Below are 14,596 nucleotides of genomic sequence, written 5' to 3'. Positions count from 1 at the left end.
CAGGATGACACAATAACATCATCATGTCATCAAAGTCCCCAGGAGCCAAGCCCCAACCACTCCTGGCCTGGACTTCTTCATGGGCCACATGGAAAGCCAGGGCTGCCACGCTGCAGCTCTGGCTCATCCTTCACCTCCTCAGCAGCTGCAGGGAGAGCCGGAACTACCTTGGCTCAGCCCTCCCTGGCGGCCAGGGTGGGAGAGCCAGGGCTGGTGCAGCAGGGGGGTGAGGAGGAGGGAAGAGCCAGGGATGGTGTGATGGGGAAGTGAGGAGGAGGGGAGAGCCAGGACTGGCACAGACACTGGGGTGAAGGAGGGGAGAGCCGGGACTGGTGCAATGATGTGGGAAGGAGGAAAAACAGGGGTAGTGTGGCCTTGGTGACTGGGGGGGAGGGGTGTTGGCGAGCATAGCGAGCAAGGGACTCAGCCCTATAGTTTTAGTAATTGTTATGCTATTCAGAAGGGTATTGCTCACTTATAAAAATAAAGTGATACCATTGAACAGGCCTCTATGGATATATTTTTGCTTTTTTAGATATTGTTGTTTGGTTCTAGCATAATTTATACAGTGCTAAATTCAGAAAAAAATTATATCTGCCTTTGCTGTCTAGATCTTATGTAGCAGCAGCAATGGAGGAAACATGACAAGCAAACCCATTAGATTCGTAAATTGAAAAGACACTTCAAAGAGCTGATGGGAAATCCTCACACCAGTTGCAATATTTAATGTAGGACTGAATTTCAACTAGTAAGTTGAGAAATAAAAATGAATAACTATAGAAAGTGAGGAGAAGATGAAGAAACTTCTGCTATTTGTTTTATGTGAAGCAGAACAAAAGTAAAGAACTTGGAAAAAGCAATAGTGCCTAGATTTGCATCTTGGTATTATGTCATGTAGATGGAAGGCCAATATGGACTGCCCTTAGAAATGACAACTATGTTTACTGAAATCACATTCATTCCTGCCAGAAATGTACTGGTTATTGCTGCATTTATGCCTCTCCCATAAAGATGATTTGTATGTATTTGAGGAACTAAAAGTAAAATATAAAAATTACTTTAATAACTTGTACATTAAGGTCAATAATTATTGCTAAGAGCATAGCAATAAGTGGCATTTTATAGATGCTGTTTTAAGAACAAAATTGATAAATGGGAAAAATATGACAAATTAATAATAATACAAGATTCTTTAATTTGGTGTATATGACTTTCAGGTATGAAAAGTTGATTTTTCATTTTTCTTACAGAATATTATGTAAAGATCACATTATAAGTCACAGAGAAAGAATATCTTTACCCAGATAAATTAAAGTTAAAAAGTTAAAGTTGAGAATGTCACTTTAAAAAAGTAACAATGTTACAGTCTAACAAATGACAGTGAAACTTTGGGGGTTCAAAACATTGGGAGTTCAAAAAACAGTGAACATTTTAACATCAGTGTTAACTTTTCCCCCTACCTCTGCCCTCCTTCAACAAGTATACTGGAGAGTGTCATCTGTTTCCATAACAAACTTATTCATAACAATATATGGTTTTGGAATGTAAGATAAAACATACCCCGACCCCTGCTTCCAGCTGATACTGGACATGTTCAGTTATGAAGAGGAAAATGTTTGGGCAAACTCATAACTCAAATGGCTGAATGGATTTTGCCTCTAACCCCAGTGAAGAAATGCAGGTAACACAAGCTACTGCTACATTGGCTGGATTGGTGACTTACATATAGTTTTCTTGAAGCTTGATTGTGGTTTGGCAGCTACATAATTACGGAGCTTCTAAAGTTCCAGTGTCATAGTAGTTTCCATGATTAGGACAGGAGAGCCCAGTAGCAATTTGTCTAAGGTTTAAGTTTGCAGTGATGCAGGGTAACAGCAACCTCCTTTATGCCATCAGTCCCTTAAATTGGTGGCACTGCCTGGAAAGCAGCATAGCCAATGATGTCCAGGTAGTGGCTTGATTCACTTCCTTTTGTGGAGATGGGGATGTCAAAAGCAGGCTTCCAATGAAAGCTGTCTTAGAACTTTGATTGTGATGTGCCTACCATGTTTCCAAAATATTATTTTAACTATGGCACTATATGAAAGTACAGACAATTGATAGAACTCATGAGATGGCAATATTACATAGCTTAAACTCTACACTTAAATAAATGTGCACAGCTTTTATTGCTCTTAATGAAAGTTACATCTGTGCATCTGATAACAGAATCTGGTGTAATTACTCGTTATGAATGAAAAATTGTCTTTCTTCACTTCACATAATATTTTTCATTTGCTCTAAAATGAGATATGACAACAGTAATGACATATGGACCACTTACCTAAATATGCCACTTTCCTGTAATTTGTAAGTGCTGTTTCACAATTTCTTGGAACATTTATTCCAACCCAGTAACGGTATCCCTAAAACAATAATTAACTGATATTTTTCTTATTCTTTAAATTTTGGATTATTGTATGGAGAACAAGAAATAGAGCTGCCAAATATATAATTTACAAACCAAAATCATCTTGGATATCAAATTTCCTCCAAGACTTGCAAATGTGTAATAAACAAGAGCCTAAAACACAGAAACAAAATATTATACAAGGAATGAAAAAACAAAACCAATGGTATTTTGGTAAATCATTTCTTTAATTTTTCAAAGACTAGCATATCAATTTTTAATTTTTCTTACCTTGGCTGGATTATACTCCATTCCTATGCCATATGAAAACATAAATCCTAAAGCCTGCAGCTCCAAAATAAAAGCAAATGTTAGAACATTTATTTAAGTGTGGTCATTTGTTTTGTTCATACAAACTGTATCAGACGCTTCCTGATTTATTTTATTTCTTTTCTGATTTTCAATGAGCTTTTAAAGAGTTAAAACTCTACTAACTGGGGTTATGCAGTCTTCATTTAGTAACTTGCTAAAATGCTTCCTTTTTTGTTACCTGTCAGGTGTGCATGTTAGGCTTATATAAAGTATTAATCACTAATCTAAGTCCTTGACTCAGCAAAACACTTAAATATATGCTTACAGACTACAGTTATGCATTTGTGTAAATGTTGTGTTCAGTTGTGGAATAAAACAGGATCTCATAGAGTGTGTCTGTAACCCACACATGTATGGGGTGCAATTCACTATCCCATGTAGTGGTACTTAGACCACTTACAGTGAGAGAGAAGAATAAGTGAGCTCTACGGCCTAAGCTGCAAGCCACCTGGCTTTATAGCTCAAACTCGGGGCTCCTACACGAAACTACCAAAAGTCCCATGTTGGAATCTGCCTGTTGGCAGTTACATGTCCATGTAATGCGCAAGTCACAGAATGACATAGGAAAGGGCTTAATGGTAGTTTATAGATCTTTACCTAGCAGTTCTGCAGAGCAGTGTCAGGGTCAATGTTGATGCTGAGTATTTTGGACTAGTTTATAGCCATTAGCTTCATCTGATTATTATAATGTTGCCCCACGTGTTTTCCATTAGGTACTTTGGCCCTGGAATCTCTTAATCTATAAAATCAGTTCTGTAACTTAATTCTCTCAGATAAATAAATGGAAAAGCCATCTATAGTACTAGACTATGGCACTGGCCCAAGACAATAAAACATCATAATTTAATTTGTAGCTATATTTTGCTATTGTATCATTTATGAGTTGGTAAATTATTTTAATAGGATTTACAGAATTCCAATGGACATAAGCACTATTGCTATTCTGAGCCAGAGCTGGCAGAATAGCACTTAGACTGAATATTGTGCGGAGATTATAAATGATTTAATGTGTTTCAAAAATTTCTATTCTCTTTTGTAGAGCCTGTCACCATGGAAATTAGGTGTTAATGAAGGAAATTCAACAAACAAAAGACAATAAAATGTTAACATGAATGCATCTTGAATTTCACCCTGATGATCTCTAGATTCTGGCATTTCTAAGAGGAAACAAAGGTGAATGTCTTCAACTAATACTACTAGTCCCTATACCAGTGGTGGGGAACCTAAGGTCTGGGGACCAGATGCAGCCCCTTGGTTGACTGGATCTGGCCTCTGAGGCTCGGGGAACCCCCCAGCATTGGGGAACCCATGCTGGGGATGGGTTTTTTGTTTGTTTGTTTTTAGTTTCTCACTTGTGTGCAGCCCCTGACTGATTTTTCTGTGTGTCAGTGGCCCCCAACCTAAAAAGGGTTCCCCATCCCTGTCCTATACCTATATACCATTAGTTCACCTGAAAATTCCAGAATAGAGGAAGCCCTAGTGGGAATAGACCACGAAGGGTGGTACCACACATCCCGTACAAGCCATTGGTAGCAGTAGGGAGTCTGCTATAATTCTGAATTGCTCCCAAGGCTTCCTGAGTTGTATTTTGGCCCCCCACAGAAGCCTTGAATTTGGAGGGTGCAAATCTGGCTTAAAGTCATGCTCACCTTGGCTTTGTCTTCAGTACTGCCCCTCCAGAGAGGAACAGCACAGAGAGCTGACTGTGAGTGGCTTTGTGAACAGAAGCAGCAAACAGGGAGTTTTGAGAGGGAGTTCTCCAGGTAAAGGAGGGGCAAACACAGGACCCTTGAGGTAAGTGGTTGTGTGTTTGGGGGTTACTTGCTGTGTGCCAAGCTTGTGTTTGTCTGTTTGTTTTGTTTGTTTGTCTGAAGGAGCATGTTCTGTGGCCAGCAGTTGGAAGCTGTGAGCTTCTAAAGGTTTGAAGTATAGAAGCCTCTGTTAATTGGCTGAGCCTTAGTCAGAGGGCGTGGCTATCAGGAAGGGCAGGGCTTTATAAAGCAGTGAGTCAGTGACCAGGGAGTTTTGAGAGGGAGTTGGAAAGGGGCCAAGGTACACTTGCTAGTCTTTATAGTTTAGTTTAAAGGTTTTAATCAAAACTTCCTGATTTAACTAGAAAACCTATCAATAACCTAGGTAGCTGTAGGAGAGAATGCAGGCAGAAGCCCAGCAGCACAGTGGGGGCTATCCTGTTTATTGTACTCAGTGTAGCATGTATGATTACCTGTCCTATGGGTGGGTGGCGTATGTGTGCATTCGGTGCAAGGAGCTCCTGACCCTCAGAGACCATGTATGGGCTTTGGAGGTCAGGGTGGCTGAACTGGAGGAGCTGAGGGAGGCAGAGAGGTATGTAGTTGAGGCTTTCCGGGACACTGCAGAATTGTCCCACCTCTGGTCAGACAGCCCCTGTGCTGTTAAGAAGGATGAAAGACTCAGGGAAGGAGAGCAGTCAATGGGAACAGAGGGAAACCTTCCCATAGTTGGGACCTCCTTCCAGATGTTGGGGTATCCTCTCACACTGAGGTTACCTCTCTGGGGGAGGGAACTCCAGTCAGTAGGAAAAGGCAGTTGTTAGTAATGGCAGATTTGATCATTAGAAATGTAGATAGATAGGTTTGCGATGACCAAAAGAACCGTATGGTGACTTGCCTACCTGGTGCGAAGGTTGCGGATCTCTCGAGGCATCTAGATAGACTTATGTGTAGTGCTGCGGAGGAGCCGGTGGTCGTGGTACATGTAGGTACCAATGATATAGGGAAAGGTAGCAGAAATGTCCTGGAGGCCAAATTTAGGCTGCTAGGAAAGAGACTGAAATCCAGGACCTCTATGGTGGCATTCTCAGAAATGCTTCCAGTTCCACACTCAGGGCTAGGCAGGCAGGCAGAGCATCAGAGTCTCAATGCATGGATGAGACAATGGTGTAGGGAGAAGGGGTTTAGCTTTATAAGGAACTGGGGAAACTTTTGGGATAGGGGGAGCCTATAGAGGAAGGATGGGCTCCACCTAAACCAAAGTAGATCCAGACTGCTGGCACTTAACATTAAAAAGGTCACAGAGCAGTTTTTAAACTAAGAGATGGGGTAAAGCCAATTGGTGCAGAGGAGCAAGTGGATCGGACAGGGACATCTCTTAGGCTGTGTCTAGACTGCAGGGTTTTTTCGAAAAAACTTCACCTGTGTCTAGTCTACAGCCGCGTTCTTTTGAAATTAAATTGAAAGAACGTGGCTTTTCTTTCGAAGGCGGTACTCCTCATTTCACGAGGAAGAACGCCTTTTTTCAAAAGTGCTCTTTTGAAAAAAGGCGTTCTTGAATGCAAACAGGGCTTTTTCGAAAGAGAGCATCCAGACTGCCTGGGTGCTCTCTTTCAAAAAAGCGGCTTGCTTTTTCAAAAGTACTGCTTGCAGTCTTGACACTCTTTTTTGAAAGTATCTTTCGAAAAAGCCTCTTTCGAAAGAGGCTTGCAGTCTAGACGTAGCCTTAGAGGAGAGTCTATTGATAGAGATTCTCTAGGTTTTAGTCAGGAGGAGAGGATGGAAGAGGATAAAGTATGGGACAGATCAGACGAAAAACATTCACATAAAAAAGAATCTCACACATCAGAAAAGGGCAGACAAATAAACAGTGACAAGTTTTTAAAGTGTTTGTACACAAATTCTAGAAGTCTAAAAACTAACATGGGTGAACTAGAGTGCCTTGTGTTAAAGGAGGATACTGATATAATAGGCATCACAGAAACCTGGTGGAGTAAGGACAATCAATGGGACACAATCATTCCAGGGTACAAAATATATCGGAAGGACAGAATGGGTCTTGTAGGTGGGGGAGTGGCACTATGTGTGAAAGAAAATTTGGAATCAAATGAAGTAAAAATCTTAAATGAATCAACATGTTTCATAGAATCGCTATGGATAGTAATTCCCTGCTCTAATAAGAATATAACAGTAGGGATCTACTATCAACCACCTGACCAGGACAGTAATAGTGACTATGAAATGCTAAGGGAGATTAGAGAGGCTATCAAAACAAAGAACTCAATAATAGTGGGGGATTTCAACTATCCCCACATTGACTGGGTACATGTCACCTCGGGACGAGATGTAGAGACAAAATTTCTTGATACCTTAAATGACTGCTTCTTGGAGCAGTTGGTACAGGAACCCACAAGGGGAGAGACAATTCTTGATTTAGTCCTGAGTGGCACGTAGGATCTGGTACAAGAGGTAAATATAACAGGACCACTTGGAAATAGTGACCATAATATAATAACATTTAACATTCCTGTGGTGGGAAGAACACCTCAGCAGCCCAACACTGTGGCATTTAATTTCAGAAAGGGGAACTATGCAAAAATGAGGAGGTTAGTTAAACAGAAATTAAAAGGTACAATGACTAAAGTAAAATCCCTGCAAGCTGCATGGACACTTTTCAAAGACACCATAATAGAGGCCCAACTTAATTGTATACCCCAAATTAATAAAACATAGTAGAAGAATTAAAAAAGAGCCACTGTAGCTAAACAATCACGTAAAAGAAGCAGTGAGAGATAAAAAGACATCTTTTAAAATGTGGAAGTCAAATCCTAGTGAGGGAAATAGAAAGGAGCATAAACATTGTCAAATTAAGTGTAAAAAAGTAATAAGAAAAGCCAAAATGGAGTTTGAAGAACAGCTAGCCCAAAATTCAAAAGATAATAACAAATTTTTTTTAAAGTACATCAGAAGCAGGAAGCCTGCTAAAAAACCAGTGAGGCCCCTGGACAATCGAGATACAAAAGAAGCACTTGACGACGATGAAGTCATTGCGGAGAAACTAAATGAATTTTTTGCTTCAGTCTTCCTGGCTGAGAATGTTAGGGAGATTCCCAAACCTGACCCATCCTTTGTAGGTGACAAATCTGAGGACTTGTCACAGACTGGAGTGTCATTAGAGGAGGTTTTGGAATTAATTGATAAACTTAACAATAACAAGTCACCAGGACCAGATGGCATTCACTCAAGAGTTCTGAAAGAACTCAAATGTGAAATTGTGGAACTATTAACTATGGTTTGTAACCTATCCTTTAAATCAGCTTCTGTACCCAATGACTGGAAGATAGCTAATGTAACACCAATATTTAAAAATGGCTCCAGAGGCGATCCCGGCAGTTACAGACAGGTAAGTCTAATGTCAGTACCGGGCAAATTAGTTGAAACAATAGCAAAGAATAAAATTGTCAGACAGATAGAAGAACATAATTTGTTGGGCAAAAGTCAACATGGTTTCTGTAAAGGGAAATCATGTCTTACTAATCCATCAGAGTTCTTTGAAGAGGTTCTTGTGTGGATAAGTGTAAAGTAATGTAGTTATTTGGACTGCTTTGGAAAATGCAGGGAAATACTCTGACTTTACATATAAGCTACATTTGGATTTTAACCTTTTGTGATAATTCCAAACAGACTTTTACAAATGTGCAGCCTCATCTCTCACTGCTACAAACCTGGTATAAGGACCTCATAAGCATTTTTAATTTATAGAATCTTTTACCTGTTCAATAATTATTTTTTCTTAATAATTTTTTGTTAGCTTTCTAAGGATGGGTTGACATTGTGATATTTTGGTAAGATCTGAGCCATATATTGACCCAGGGTAAGTGTCTGGTCCTTTGGGATCACATATGGTAAATAGAGTTTTCAATAACCTTTCACTATATTAGATCAACTTGTCTGCATGAGATCCAAAGGCTGGAATACCTAAAGGTGACTGCATTTGACTTCTTGTTAACCAGAGCAGCACTAGAGAATCTCTTTTGTTACTGGCTTGATGAATCTCATTATAGAATAACCCACCAGTTTTAGGGGAATGTCTGCCCAATTTCTTGTAGTCTGCCCTGTGTTTCACATTTTCAGTGTGGTCCATTCCAGGCACCAGTCACACTAACACACTGGGGTGCTGAAGCAGTTTTTATACTGGGGGTGCTGAGAGCCATTTAGCCAAACTGTAAACCCTGTATATAATGGAAACCGCTTCAAGGCAGGGAAACTACTTCAAGGCAGGGAATGGCAGCCCCACTAGTTCCAGGACCTATGCTAACACACTGTTTCCAGACTTACTTCAAATAAGACAGACTATGTCTTCTGTTTAGTTTGAATAAAAAGCCACATTGATTAGTTCCATTATTGCCATGAGATTTGAAGCAAACACAAGATATCCTTAACAAGGCTATTGAAGTAGCAAATGTGACAACAAGGATACCTAAGCATAACAAGATCACAATACATTTATGTAAACATCAGAGTGAGAGGTGGGATGGTCTGAGAATTTTTGTTTACCAATTCATTTTATTCCAGATACCTCTCAATAGGTGGATGCACCCAAACAAATCTATGTCTAGCATCTGGGTACGTCTTAACTGACATCTAATACAAAGGGTATCACACTGCTTTTGTGTATGCTACTTTACATACCTTTTTTAACATAATAGTCAATTCAAGGACATATGAATCATCCAGAAAGGTTGGATGACTTATTCATTGTTGTATTATGATTAAAATTATGTGGTTTATCTTGATGAATTGGGTCTACTATTCAAGTGGTCCTGGTTATTTATTGCCATTGTGTGAACGTAGATTAAGCATATTATGGAGGTGATACAGTAGGTCCTAAGGTGATGTGAATGATTCAGAATCTAGCATGGTTCTGTAGACAATCTTAGCAACTGGGTAAGGTCCATTAGGTTTGAAAGGAGTCCTATTAGCCCTTGTAGCTAAAAGACATGTGGATTTACTCCCCTGCAAAATTCCTTCCAGTGACATCTGGTGTGTAATAGTGGAGATTAAGCAACTCAAAGTTCCCCATCATGTAATGATACAATATTTTGTATTTTTAATGAAAACTACGATTGTCTAGCAGAAAGTTAAAATTCTGGATAATGTCACTAGCTACAACTGCAACAACTAAACATAATTTTCAGCATCTGTGTACAAATATCCACAGTTAAAAATAATCAAATTACTAGTAGGTGGTGGGTTAGTCTGAAAAATTAGATTTAAAAGTTAAAGATATAGTAATGGAAAACAATATATTTGTAAAATAACAACGAGAAGTCGTGTGGCACCTTATAGACTGAGGGTATGTCTACACTAGCCCCCTACTTTGAACTAGGGAGGCTAATGTAGGCATTCAAAGTTGCAAATGAAGCCCGGGATTTAAATATCCTGGGCTTCATTTGCATCTTCCTGGGCGCCACAATTTTTAAATCCCCCTTAGTCCGAACTTCGTGCCTGCAGCTACACACGGCACGGAGTAGGTAGTTCAAATTAGGATCTCTAATTCGATGGTATACCTCGTTCCACGAGGAGTAACAGCAGTTTGAATTAGAGATCCTAATTCGAACTACCTACTCTGTGCCGCATGTAGCCGCGGGCACGGAGTTAGGACTACGGGGGATTTAAAAATGGCGGCACCCGGGCAGATGCAAATGAAGCCCGGAATATTTAAATCCCGGGCTTCATTTGCAACTTCGAAATCCTACATTAGCCTCCCTAGTTCGAACTAGGGGGCTAGTGTAGACATACCCTAACAGATTTATTGGAGCATAAGCTTTTGTGGGAAAAGACCCATTTAGTCAGATGCATGTAGTCGAAATTCCAGAGGCAGGTATAAATATACAGGCACATGAACAGAAAGGAGTACCAATCAAGAGGAAGGCCAGAGATAACAAGGTCAGTTTAGTCAGGGAGGCTGTGGCCCACTTCTAGCTGCTGATGTAGAGGTATGAACACCAAGAGAAGAGAAACTGCATTTGTAGTTGGCTAGCCATTCACAGTCTTTGTTTAATCCTAATCTGATAGTGTCAAATTTGCAAATGAATTGTAGCTCTGCAGTTTCTCTTTGAAGTCTGTTTTTGAAGTTTTTTTGTTGCAGGAAGACTACTTTTAAATCCACTACTGTGTGTCCAGGGAGACTGAAGTGTTCTCCTAAAGGTTTTTGTATGTTACCATTCCTGATGCTAGAAGTGGGCGACATCCTCCCTGACTGAATTGACCTCGTTATCTCTGGCCTTCCTCTTGATTGGTACTCCTTTCTGTTTATGTGCCTGTATATTTATACCCAGGGCTTGCCAAGTGGCTGCAAGCCCCGCTCGCCAGCTGCATGGTTCTACGCTCTGCGCATGTGTATGTTGTTCTGCGCCGGCTCTTCCGGGTTGTAATCTACTCGCCACGGGTGAGTAGATTACGTTATTTGTTGAGCCCTGTTTATACCTACCTCTGCAATTTCCACTACATGCATCTGACGAAGTGGGTCTTTGCTCACATAAATTTATGCTCCAATTAATCTGTTAATCTATAAGGTGCCACAGGACTTCTTGTTGTTTATTCAGATTCAGACTAACATGGCTACCCCTCTGATACTTGAATATGTTTCTAATTAAACATTGCCTGGAGCATATAGACCTCTCAAATTGCACTTTATTCCTAGTGCTTGAGAAAGTTAAACTGACTACAAACATACCAGTAAGTGAGAGTGACTAGTTTATGTCAATTGTGCAACATGAATAAAGTTTTAAAAACAAAACAAACAACATATATAACGAAAAGTCAAGTAAATTTATAAAATTCCAGTTGTAATCTGGTGCTACCATTTAAAGTGGATTTAGCTAGAGAATGATTAAAACAAATTTGATTAATACTCAATTGTTGGGTGGTCCCACAATATACCAATATATAGGCAAAGGAAGTAGACCACACTTTACTGCTTTTCAAATATTAATAAGCTTTTCATTTGAGCAATGTCCTATTTAAAACTTTATCCACTTAACTCCCACCCCCCAAAACCCTACTTACAGTTTGGCCTTTATGAGATCCTTTTTCAGCCAAAGTCTCATATAATGTCACAGCTGCAGTTATATTTTGAAGACCATGATACCCAAACAGCAAAGCATCAGCCAGTTTCTCCATAGCTTTTAAATGTCCCATATCTGCTGCTTTGGTAAGGAGTTGGTAAGCTCTGATTCAATAATATGGAATTCAGGCTTAATCATCTGATCTTAATTTCTCATCTCATATACAGTAACTATATCTCTAAGAATAATGAGCAGTCCTGTGACACCTAGTCTCTAAGGCTATATCTACACTACAAAGAAAAGTCAGAAAAATTGCAAACCACAATTTGCGTATTTTTTTCCATTTTTCTTCCGAAAGAGGCTTTTCCGACATTTGGCCCATTTACACAGGGCCAAATGTTGGAAAAAACCCTTATTTTGGAACATCCCTTCTTCCTCATAAAATGAGGTTTACAAGGATGCCAAAAAAACGTGTCTGGTTGGAAGTGGCTCTGTAGTATAGACGTATCCTAAGGTGCCACAGGACTGCTAATTGTTTTTAAAGTTATAGACTAACATTGGCTATCCCTCTGAGACTTTGTATCTCCAAGAGGAGATTAAGCAACTGAAATGTACTTGTTCATGTACTAATTTCTATTTTGTACTCCTGAAAACTAACTAACACATCCTTCTTTGATAGCAGAGAAGTTTCAGTTTCTTTCTTTGCAGCAACCTTCTTTGAACAGTAACTTCAAATTCATGTGATAAATAGAGCTGGGTGAAACTTTTCAGGTGCATAGTTTGTTTGCCACAAATATAGTGCTAGCCAACCTGAAACTATTGTGGTGAGGCTGCTGCTTTCATAGAATCATAAAATCATAGATTCTTATAACTCACTTGAGATATAGAAGATGCAATGGCTAGAGAATTTTCCAGAAATATCAGGGTGTGTCTACACAGCAAAGTTATTTTGAAATAACAGCCGTTATTTCAAAGTAACTTTACTAGCATCTACACAGCCAAACTACTATTTCAAAATTAATTCAAAATAGCGGAGCGCATATTTCGAATTTGGTAAACCTCATTCCAAGAGGAATAACGCCAAATTCGAAATAGCTATTTCAAAATAAGTGCTGTGTAGACACTTATTTCGAAATAGGGGGCCTCCAGCCTTCCCAGGGAACCCTGGTGGCCACTCCAGCATCAACAAAGAACACTCCTCTCCTTCCCCCTCCCTGGGGCTCTTAAAGGGGTTGACTCTGGACACAGTGCCTGTGCCACCTCCAAGCCTGCCAGCCCAGAGCCAGCAGTCACGGCCCCACCCAGTGGCCCCAAAACATGAGCCAGCAAGCCACTGCCAGTCAGCCCTCCACCGCTCCCCAGGAGCAGTCCGCCAGCTCCCAGGAGCCTGCCAGGGCAAACAGACTTTTTTATTTAATTTACGAGAATTTTTCCACAACTTTTAGACTTAATTTGAATCAAATTGATTTTTTTGCTGACATGTGTGTCTTTTCACTGTTTTTCCAATGTAGAATGCAAAATTCCAGTTAAATGCCAATCAGTCTAGAATTGAAATATTCAGTAATGTTGAACTCAATATCATCAGTCTCAATCCTGTCAAAAGTTATGCCCAGTAATATTTTTCCACTCTCAGGGTTCTACTGATGTCAGTGACTATCTGTGCCATGAACTGTACAGTAGGATAAAACTCACATAGGACTGAAGCCTAGACTGCAAACTCCTCAGTTTGTGCATGTTCTTGTTTGTCTTTAAAGCACATTATTATCTTTATTATTGATTTAGGCCCACATACTAGAGTATAAACTTACTTCTCCTTCTCTTTTTTGCTTTTGGAATGTTTCAGTATTTTGATGCTCTTTTTATAAAGGTGATGTCCTTGTTCCTCATTCTTCTTTCTCCTAGACAGATCTTCCACTGTAGTGTACACAAACATATAAATTTACTATTATTAAAAATTAAAAAAACCATTTTAACTAGATCAAATATTCTTCTTATACAGTTGCTGTTTCTGAAATTTTTCTCTTTTTGACTCAGTTTAGATTAGAGATTCAAAATCCATTTGTCCATGAGTTCAGGTATTTGCAAACACTGATACTGAAGAAAAGAAATACAGGTAGTCAAATGTCCCTGCCATTATCCTGTCCCTCCCCTGGGCTGCATGGAGAGAAGTTACATGAAGGGTATTGCGGGGAGGTGCCCCTCCTGCATCCTTCTTCACCAGTCACCCCTGTCTTGAAGAATGATTGGTAGCACACTACTTAGAGTAGTGTCCCTATGGGAGTGCTCCAGTGTAAGTGCCTCCTAAACAGTATTCCCTCTGGAGGGCTGGGACTTTGGAGTTGGGTCACTTACAAATGACAGCACCACGGAGTACAGGTGCTGACTTTTGTTTTTGTCAGTGGGTGCTCCTCTGTGCTCTCTACCCCTCAGGGAGTGGGACTACAATCTGGGTACTGAGGCCCATAAAAGATTCATCCTGCACTGCAGGTGCTGAGTTCCTCTATTATTCCTCCTGCAATGAGGTTTAATAGGTAGTTTGAAATAGGGCTTTATTTTGAACGCCTGTTTCACTGACACATGTAGACGTGGGCAGTTATTCTGGGCTTGTAAATTTCAAAAGTGGCGCCCGGCCGGGAAAATGCAAATCAAGCGTGGGATATTTAAATCCTGGGCTTGATTTACAATTCCAAATAACTACATTTGCAGCCCTATTCTGAAATAGGCTGCAAATGTAGACGTACCCGTAGATAGGGATATTCTTGAAGAAGGTGATGGATGAAGAGATTGACATTGTGGAGTATGTATTAATAGAGTCTGGTGGAGTTGTGTTATAAACTTAGTAACACTGTCTGATGCAGTTTGAGATCCACTTGGAGAGTTTTTGGGCTACTGTTGAGCCCTGGGATCTTTCCACATCTATCTCTATCTCTATTTTAGAGTGCATCTGTCTCTCCCTCTCTCCTTGAGTCAGTTTGTTCAAGAACTCCTCCTAAAAAACGGTAAGAGCTAGGACC

The 14,596-nt window shown here is 40.0% G+C and overlaps 1 protein-coding gene across 11 annotated transcripts in view; it reads right to left on the bottom strand.

Annotated features, from left to right (window-relative positions):
• SEL1L2 (SEL1L2 adaptor subunit of SYVN1 ubiquitin ligase) overlaps positions 1 to 14,596 on the bottom strand; it is a 63,787-nt gene that overhangs the window by 27,437 nt on the left and 21,754 nt on the right. For all 11 annotated transcript variants that reach the window (XM_025180472.2, XM_075925635.1, XM_006114699.4 and 8 more), the window contains 5 exons: positions 13,391 to 13,496; positions 11,584 to 11,746; positions 2,681 to 2,734; positions 2,504 to 2,563; positions 2,324 to 2,405 (listed from right to left, as the gene is read on the bottom strand). In XM_025180472.2, the coding sequence (XP_025036257.2) occupies positions 2,324 to 2,405; positions 2,504 to 2,563; positions 2,681 to 2,734; positions 11,584 to 11,746; positions 13,391 to 13,496 (465 nt within the window). The remainder of the gene's footprint in view (positions 1 to 2,323; positions 2,406 to 2,503; positions 2,564 to 2,680; positions 2,735 to 11,583; positions 11,747 to 13,390; positions 13,497 to 14,596) is intronic.

This window comes from Pelodiscus sinensis, chromosome 3 (genome assembly GCF_049634645.1).
Source record: "Pelodiscus sinensis isolate JC-2024 chromosome 3, ASM4963464v1, whole genome shotgun sequence".
Classification (NCBI taxonomy): Eukaryota; Metazoa; Chordata; order Testudines; family Trionychidae; genus Pelodiscus; species Pelodiscus sinensis.
The sequence above is the reverse complement of the archived record's forward strand: the minus strand, read 5'-3'. Positions and strand labels throughout refer to the sequence as shown.